The sequence below is a fragment of the Coturnix japonica genome, chromosome 6 (genome assembly GCF_001577835.2).
Source record: "Coturnix japonica isolate 7356 chromosome 6, Coturnix japonica 2.1, whole genome shotgun sequence".
Taxonomy (NCBI): Eukaryota; Metazoa; Chordata; class Aves; order Galliformes; family Phasianidae; genus Coturnix; species Coturnix japonica.
The window spans coordinates 15,275,934-15,284,974 of record NC_029521.1 but is presented as its reverse complement, the minus strand read 5'-3'; the positions used below and the strand labels follow the sequence as shown (position 1 = coordinate 15,284,974).

Here is a 9,041-nt window from a genome sequence, read left to right as displayed (position 1 = left end):
GGACAAAGTAACCTACTGCTTGCTTTAAGTGTAGTCACAATCTGTTCCAAACAAAAATGTTTGTCATCAGCTCTGGAGAAGTTGTACAGAAGTAATAAGCTGTGATTGTAGCTACCATATACACAACATCAGCTTCTAAATGATTTTCACCTTTGCGATGTCTTGCCTTTAGCCTTCCACAGCTACTAGAACTCCCGTGCAAGTCCCATGGACCTGTGGAAATTATTGTGGATGCCACTGAAGACCATCTGTGAGCTTGAGCAAGAATGTAAATTTGCTTTGCAATTGCTTTTATATTGATGTTTGCAGCTGTTTCTTTGTGAACATAAGGAATGTGCTTGTGGTCAAGATAATCTACACTTAAACTGATGGATTAATGAGTCCTACTGTGCTCTTTAGTCTGGATACCTTCAACTGTTTGTTGTACTTATCCCACCCTTTTTTACTCCACCCAAGGTCTTGGTTTCCACATGACAGAAGTTTAGGGACTTCAGTCAGAAGAAAGCCACCTAGGATGAGCCCCCACTGCTCAATATAACCTCAGTCAATTTCATCAGTATATTGAGGAGGCAGACCTTAAACCCATATTTATATCCCCAGCCAACCGCCATTTCAGGCATATTATTGATGCCAAGTCCATATGTAAGCAATCTTTCACCTCCAAGCAGTAACCCTTCATCACTATTGCTGCTGGACTGTTTTCTTGAAACACTTCATGTCTTGTATTCTGGCACATCTATGCAATCCACAAAGCCTTCCAGCAATGTTCCAACAGTCTGACACTGCCTTAAACACTTTCACTGCAGCCTTTCATTGTCCACTAGAAGATTTCTTGTTCCTCTCACTGCAGTAAATGCACAGAGCAGGACAGTGGGACTTCCAGAATGACAGAGCATCAGTCTGCTGTAACTACACCTTGTGGCCATGCAAGAAAGAGCTTGTCCCCTTGGCTGATTTCAGAAGCCCTCTGACCTGCCCTGCATTCCCTTAGGGAACCTGAGCAGCATAGGCACAGATATTAGTGCCTAATATAAGTAGCAAGCTATGCCACAGAGCTCAGGCATACCTGTAAGTGTGAGTACCAGGCAACTCAGGTATGTGTAATCTTACACGTTCTGTTTCAGCACGTGGGTCAGCCCCTAATGATAAATGTGATTGTTGTTACCTCTGCATTGCATATTTATTTTTGAAGTTCTGAGGAGAAACATAACTGATCTTACTTGTTTCTGTCTTGTCTCTAACCTGTACAATCAATCTGGATAAATTATTCTCCAGAAGGGATTTTAGAGCTGAAACATTTTTTTGGGTGCCTGATGACAATATTTAGGTTGCATCTTCTAGAAAGCATGTTTGCATTGTGCTCTTCATAGCTCTGTGTGCTCAGAAAATGGTTTGCCTCTAAGGAGTATTCCATGTTGTTGTTGTTTTTTTCCCAATGGACACTAATTCTCACAGGGTCCCCAGACTGAAGCTGCCTGATGGAAAGACAGCATCACAACCATGAAACCAGGCTGGACAAGGATCTTTCCATGTGGAATAATTGGGATTTTCTGCTTTATCACCAGCACATAGAAGTTCTTTAAATTCTCCTAAGGCTGAAGGATTGACCCAGTAATGCTTATAGAGTCACTGAAAGGAATGCAGTGATGCTTTCCCTTTAGATGGCCTCCATCTCCTTCAGGTATTTGGATGCAGTCATAGAAACCAATCGATGTGAACCTGGAGATCTCACTGCTTTGCCTTATTTCAGGAGGTCACCCCGTGTGCTGCTTCCTCACCAGATGCAGTGCAACAAATACAGCAACTCCACGTGGTGCTCGCGAGGGCTGCTCTAAACTGACTATTTGCATGAAGGACCTCATTCCCAGCAGGGAGAACGGGATGTTACTGTCACATTCCTTCTTCTTAATTCACTTCACAGAATCACAGGTAGGCGTCCAGGCGGGTCTTAAATATCTCCAGAGAAGGAGACTCCACCACCTCCCTGGGCAGCAACTCACCTCACTGTAAAGAAGTTCTTTCGCACATTCGTGTGGAACTTCCTATGCTGTAGTTTCATCCCATTACCCCTAGTCCTGTCCCCACGCACTACTGAAAAGAGACCAGCCTCACCCACACCTCAGGTATTTATAAACCTGGATCAAATCCCCTCTCAGCCTTCTTTTCTCAAGGCTAAACAGACCCAGTTCCCTAAGTCTCTCCTCATAGGGGAGATGCTCCAGGCCCTTCACCATCTTAGTGACCCTCCGCTGGACTCTTTCCAAGAGATCCCTGTCTTTTTTGTACTGAGTTGTGATAAAGGATTTATGTCAGCGTTATGAGGACGCTTTAAAGGCGTTCGAGTCGGCGCAGCCCGCTGTGTTATAGCGCCCCCTACTGGCCGTCCCGCATCCCGGATCTGGGCCGGGCGGGGCGGGCTCGGGGCGTCACATGACGGCGCTCAGCTGACTGCTGAGGGTGGTCAGGGTGAGCGCACGGGCGGGCCGGGTCGGGCCGGGCCCGGTTGTTCGCTCCCTTCACCGCTCTTCTCCCACAGATGAACGGCGCGCAGGATGCGACGGAGCCGGCACCCGTGTGGGAGCGACCCTGGTCGCTGGAGGAGATCCGTAAAGACAGCCAGAGCTGGTCCTTGGCCTCGGACGCTGGGGTGAGCGGTCTCAGCTGCGTGAGGGTGCGCGGTGCCGCCCCCGAGCGCCGCCCTGAGCGCCGCTTCCCGTCCCACGCAGCTCCTGCGGTTCCTGCAAGAGTTCTCCCAGCAAACCATCTCCAGGACGCACGAGATCAAGAAGCAGGTGGACGGGCTGATCAACGAGACCAAAGCCGCCGACTGCCGCCTTCACAATGTTTTCAACGACTTCCTCATGCTGTCCAACACGCAGTTCATTGAGAATGTGAGTCTCGTCTGAAGCCATAGTGCTGTTATGGGACAAACGGTGGTAGAGGGTGAGGTGATGGAAATCTGGGTTACTGGTATTTATTTGTGATATCTTTTGTGGCCTGCCTCTGCTGTTCGGATCAGTGGCTCTAAGAATGAAGGGGACGGGCACTTTAGCAGGGTCTGTGTTGAAAGGACGAGGGGAAATGATTTCAAAGTAAAAGAGGAGAGATTCGGATTGAATAAAAGAAAAATAGTTTTTGCTATAAAGGTGGTGGGGCACTGGCACAGGTTGCCCAGAGGGGTGGTGGGTGCCTGCTCCCTGGAGGCGTCCAAGGTCAGGCTGGATGAGGCTCTGAGCACCTGATGGACCCTGTTCATTGCAGCAGAGTTGGACCAGATGGCCTTTAAATGTCCCTTCCAACTCAAACGACTAAGATTTTGTACCAAACGTTTAAATTCTTGGAAGCTTTAGATTGTTTTTGCCCAAATGTAAATGCACAGAAAAGGGTCCTCACTTCTATGTCTTAATTGAGCAAGAGTGATCAGTCTCTTCTCAGGGGCTAACAACCACCTATGCTTGAGAAATCTGGATTCAGGTTTGAAGGTTGTTCTTTATTCCTCTGTGTCTCCTAGTAGCTGATCCTGCATGAGAGTGCTCAAAGTGCTGGATAGAGCGATCACCAGAACATGCTGAGGGCTGGGGAAGGATGTGAGCTTTCCCTGTAGCTACAGGAGAAGGGCAAACAGGAAAGAAGGAGAAAAGCTGCTAGAAAACAGAACCCAACTGCCCATAAGTAAATGAGGATTACTTTTGAAGGCTTCTAAAATAGCTTAATAATAGGGAGTTAAAACAGTGCTGTGTATTGTAATTATTTTGTTTGCTTTAACATTAACTTACTCTGTAAAAGGGGTTAAATGCTCAGCTTGTCTTCTGCTGTTGCATTGTCATGTGTGGTCTTGAATCACCTTAGCTGGATTGAGAGGTTATGTGGTAGGACCTTCATAATAACTGCAGTGTGTGAAAGGATGCTATGAAGATGCCTGGCATCATTAATGGTTTCTTTTTTTTACTATCTAGTGGATTAATTTGTAATTTTATTTTATTGATGATACCCATGATTTAGCCCTTCTAGCAGTTTGTTGCTCTTATTTCAATTAATCTTCCTTCACTTTTTTTAGCGAGTGTATGATGAAGAAGTGGAAGAGTCTATACCCAAAACAGATGCTGGGGAGAAAGCGGAGCAGGTAGCTAACCTCATCTTCCATGAGTGCCTACAAATCAAACTGTTAACTTTCTTTGTGATGTCTTTAGACTTTGTGGTCCATGTCATTCAAACATAACATTAACAGTAACTTTGAAAGCTCCTGCAACATATGTATAATCTTTCAGGGCCTTCGCCTCCCCAGTTTCAGTATTACAACATGATAGGCAATACATGTTTGTTTTCCAACAGCTATGTGTATTTTCTTAGGAAGAGAATTGAAGATTCTGGATTCAAACCTTGTGAATTATGGAAGTAGAATCTGTCCGCAATTACCAGGGATGAGAGCTCGGAGCTTTCTGTACATATCTTATAATCTAGGTGTATTATCACGTAAAGGTTCCTGTGAAGGGCTGGGAGCACAAAAAGAAAAGTGTTGTGTTAGTGTGGGTGTTTAAAAGGTCTGTTTACAAGACTGAAAAGAAGTGAATTAAGTCAAGCAAAAAAAAACCAAACCTAACAAAAAAAATCAAGCCTCAAAGCTCATGAAGGTGTTTTTTTTGCATACATTGAAAAACTTTCACTGTGCTAATTAGCTCGTTACATGCGTGTTGCAGTGAGGTTGAGTCTTGAGTAAAATGCAATGACAGTATTTTTCCTGTTGAAGGAAAAGACACGGGAACAGAAAGAAGCTGATCTAATCCCCAAAATACAAGAAGCAGTGAATTATGGGTTGCAAGTTCTGGACAGTGCGTTTGAACAGCTAGACATCAAAGCAGGCAACTCTGACTCAGAAGAGGAAGAAAGTAATGAGAGGGTAGAACTGATACTTGAGCCAAAGGTACAGAGACGTGTTCTTGCTGGAAGCATTGGATTTGTGTTTCTCTTTATTGGACTTGCTCTTCATTTCTGTCAGCAGTAATATCGTGTTGTTATCAAAGTGATGTTATTTACCTGAAAAGAGGAATGGTGACTGTATCTAAAGCTGAAATGCTCTGTGCTGAACTATTTCTTTAATAGCCCATCTTGCAGTTGGGTTAGCATTGATGAGTGGTGGCCCTGAAAAGACTTAGTTGAATGGGAGTGAACCTGGGAAGTTCACTACCTGAATCAGAATTCATGGAGTGAGACCTTTAAATGTCATGCTTTTTAGGTGTAAACAGTATTTTCTTAGTCAGTTTTTACTGTCCTAGTAATTAGGTATCCTAGAGGTAGAATTTGCAAGGATATATACTTGTTTTATGTTAGATATAATCTAGAAAGCATACTAGGACTGTATAAATAGAGATAGATATGTTCCTGATAGTGTTAAGAGGGAATACATCTCAGCTGGCCCACACCACCTGAAGAATGTTTCTAACGGAACTCTCTTGAAACAAGCTTGTATCTTTCTCATGTTATAGCAGGGGCTGTAGGACTTCTGTCTTCATCAGCAATGTAGAGCTGTTCCTCGCTGTCAGAAAGACTTGATGTTGTCTCTTTCTAGGATCTCTATATTGACAGACCTTTACCTTACCTGATTGGCTCCCAGCAGTTCATGGAACAAGATGATGTTGGCCTCGGAGATCTGACGAGTGAGGGTATGTGCTGGCATAAATTTTGATTTCTCTTGGAGTAAGTTGTTCCTAATCTGAAACTTTGGTTTTAACTAAATAGCCTGTCTCATACTGCATAGTTTGTTTTTTTTTTGCCTGTTTGGACAGATACTGAAAACAGTTACAGAAAACCTTGAGTCATGCTATAGCAACCACCTTTCAAATATGTGAGCGAATTATCAGTAATTCTTACCCTGTGTGTTTGAAACACAGAATGCTAGAACTTCAGCAGCCTGCAAAGCTCTTTCAGATTACTCTTACCCACCTGATTTTTAGTTCTCATCACAGAGCTTTTAATGTTGCAGTAATTGTGTCTGGTGACCTACAAGCTCTGCATGGAGATGTCATATCTGTTCTTAACTTTTGTTTTCATCTAAAATAGAAGGATCAGTTGACAGTGATCGTGGAAGTGTACTTGACAGTGAAGAGAAGGATGAAGAGGTAAGCAATGAAATAGTAGCTGCTTTGCATAAGTGTTCATGAGTCCTTATTTACATGTTAGGCCATTACCTTTTTCATTTGCAGTCTCAAGACAATATTGTAATGTCTCCTCCCTATGTCTGTTGTGGTAAATGTACTTTTCTGTTACTGTTCTTATGCAGTAATTTTCTCTGCAGCCTTTCAGGAGAGCAGTAATGTGTTACTGGCTCCAATTAATGCTATAGTAGAATATTTCAAGGTGAAATGTTTTATCCAGTCTAATTTCATTTTGTGAAGCAAAGCAACTCAATTCTTGTGAGAATTCAAGAACTGACAAATTTATTGTAAGTTACCGTGGCAAAGAAAGGGTTGTGAACTAACAGGAATAAGTTTGAAAAGGTTTCAGTGATTCTCCTCCAGGCTTTGCGCCATGATTCCAGTGCATTGGACCATCAATTTCTGATGTGTTTTTTCTACCTGGAGTATCGGTGGTTTGTAGCTGTGCTGTGGAAGCACTCCTTTTATCCTCAGGTGTTTACTCTTGGTATCGTTACTTGATTAGAGTTAAATCCCTTTTGAGTTACTCAAATGCACTGTCAGATGGAGCTCATTTACTTGGCTAAGTTAATGAAATTTGAGTGAGCTCCTTTTAAGAGAGATGTTCAGTAGTGGTCAAACAATTAATGTGGTCTGGTTGTGGTGAGATGAGAAGTATCCACATTTAAGCAAGTCCAGAACTTCTGAGCCCACTCCTTTAACCACTGGGCAAAGCAATGTGTGATACTTGTCTTTGTGTCTTTTGTTATTCTAGGAATCTGAGGATGAATTTGGAAACCCAAGTGAGGATGACCAAAAGATGGTATGATTATATGCCGTGGTACAACCTGAAAGACACAGTGAGAATGCAGAAAAGAGGAGATCAGAGCCCTAGATAATTAGCAATTAAAAACCTTGGTTAAGCCTCATTTGTATAACTTTGTATGGGTAGGTTGTCATGACCAGATGCATGTACTATGCTACCGAAGCTGTGTTGGGCTTTAAAGCATCACCATGCCAACCATCATTAGATGCATAGTATATGTTCAGTGGCACTTCGTGATATGTGTTTTTCTCAGGAATAACTTTGGAGTACTGGAAGTTGAAAGAAATCAGCCCCAGGAGAACTTGGCTTCTGAGGAATTACTGTGTCTAATTACAATTCTGAATTTGTGATACAGGAAGTAAGGAACAATGCAATCTGAGTGTGACCTGAAATCAAAGATGAGAACAGTGTGAAACATTTGAGAAGTGTGACTGTTTGGATAACAATATGAAAAGGGGGGGAAAAAATGCTTAGGTTGAAAAATTCAAACCTAATTTCAGCTGTTGGGAATAGGTAGCTACCTTGCTGAGGGGAAGGAATGTTACCCATGTTTAAAGGCATCTATGGCTTGTGCTGGGGACCTCTTCCTCAGCCCTCTCAGTCTGAGAAGATTCAGGACTGGAAGAACAGTGTTTTAAAGCATGCTCCTTGTGAGCACAGCCTTAGCGTTTGTTGATGCAGCATAGGGGTGTATAGGAGAACACAACTAGATGCTTACAGCTACAGGCACTCTCTCCTTACATCTCAAAAGTTGTTCAGTACCCCCAGACTGGCTGAATGTTTCCATTCTTTTAGTAAGTTTGCTCCGAATATTTTATGTAAGCAGGTGGAAATTTATACTTGTTCCTTTCGTATGCCAACTTGAGGAGTGAACAGCAGGGTATTATATCTTTTCATAGAGGACAGTACAGATGAGTGATGAAGATGATTATGATGGTTGTGATCTCTTTGACTCTGAAAAAGAAGAAGATGAGGATGGAGACTTTGAGGAAACCACAAGACCTGTAAGTGATTACTGCCTCTCTACAGGGATAGGCTTTGGGCTTGTTTCATGAAAAATTTGTCTTTGGTTTTGATTATAGTGGTAATACTTGGGTACCTGTAATGGGGATCAGGTAGAGAGGACCTGTGAGAATCTTCTTTCAAGATGATTGTTCATGCTTTGTCCCTTGAAACTAGGGGAATCCTGCACCCTAACTTCAAATCAAAACTGTCTTTAAATGTCATTAAGAAACTGTTGTATTTGGGTATAATAAATACTTCCTGCTTGTTATATTCTTTAATTCAGGTGACATTAAAAGCTTTATAACTGTAAAGTACTACAAATGGCTTTTCTTTGATGCACACATAATCTTAATTACTTTCTTAAAATCCTTATGAGTGCTTCTATCGAAGTCTAAACATGAAATTGTATAAATGAGGCTGTGGCATACTGTACTCATAATTGCACAATTGCAACTGTATCGAACTGGCATTAGAATTGAGTAGAATAAATAAATGGCTATTTGTCCCTACCCCTCAGAAAAAGAAGAGGCCAACATCATTTGCAGATGAGCTTGCAGCCCGAATTAAAGGAGAAATACCAGTTAAACAGGAGGAAGAGCATTCGTGTGAGTTAACTCTTAAGTTTTGATGAATGATTGTGAGATGGTGGAGAACTCCTGAGGTCTTGGAGAGGAGAATTCATTTAACGATATTTAAAATTACACAAATCTATTGTTTGAGCATGTATTAGTTGAAGGCCTAAGAGGAGGACACAGTGTGAACAACTGTGTTGCCATTATAATTTTAAGTGCCAATTTTAGAGCTTACTGGGCTGAGATATTAAAAACACATAGTTCAAGCTGCTTAAATTACTTTTTTAGATTCTTTTTATCATAAGTCAAGCAAAGGTTACGAGTAAAGACAGATTATTTCATTTACACTTTGAACTTCTCTTCTTAAAGCACTGTCACCAGAGATCAAACCAAGGAAAACTCCAAAAGAAAAGAAGGAAGTTAAAGTTCCTTCAGATGGTAGGATTTCCTCCTATCTTGTTTTTCAGTCGTTGGTTGAATTGTAAGAAAACCTGGTATTTGCTGTAG

General features: G+C 42.1%; 1 protein-coding gene across 6 annotated transcripts in view; it reads left to right on the top strand.

Moving 5' to 3' along the window:
* Positions 1–2,383: 2,383 nt before the first annotated feature.
* WASHC2C (WASH complex subunit 2C) overlaps positions 2,384–9,041 on the top strand; it is a 30,324-nt gene continuing 23,666 nt past the window's right edge. For 4 of the 6 annotated variants that reach the window (XM_032445632.1, XM_032445634.1, XM_032445631.1 and 1 more), the window contains exons 1-10: positions 2,473–2,647; positions 2,727–2,891; positions 4,058–4,123; positions 4,748–4,921; positions 5,567–5,660; positions 6,058–6,116; positions 6,907–6,954; positions 7,857–7,961; positions 8,480–8,567; positions 8,904–8,972. In XM_032445632.1, the coding sequence (XP_032301523.1) occupies positions 2,537–2,647; positions 2,727–2,891; positions 4,058–4,123; positions 4,748–4,921; positions 5,567–5,660; positions 6,058–6,116; positions 6,907–6,954; positions 7,857–7,961; positions 8,480–8,567; positions 8,904–8,972 (979 nt within the window). In that variant the 5' untranslated portion in view covers positions 2,473–2,536. The other 2 variants (XM_015866746.2, XM_032445635.1) reach the window with 2 other exon arrangements.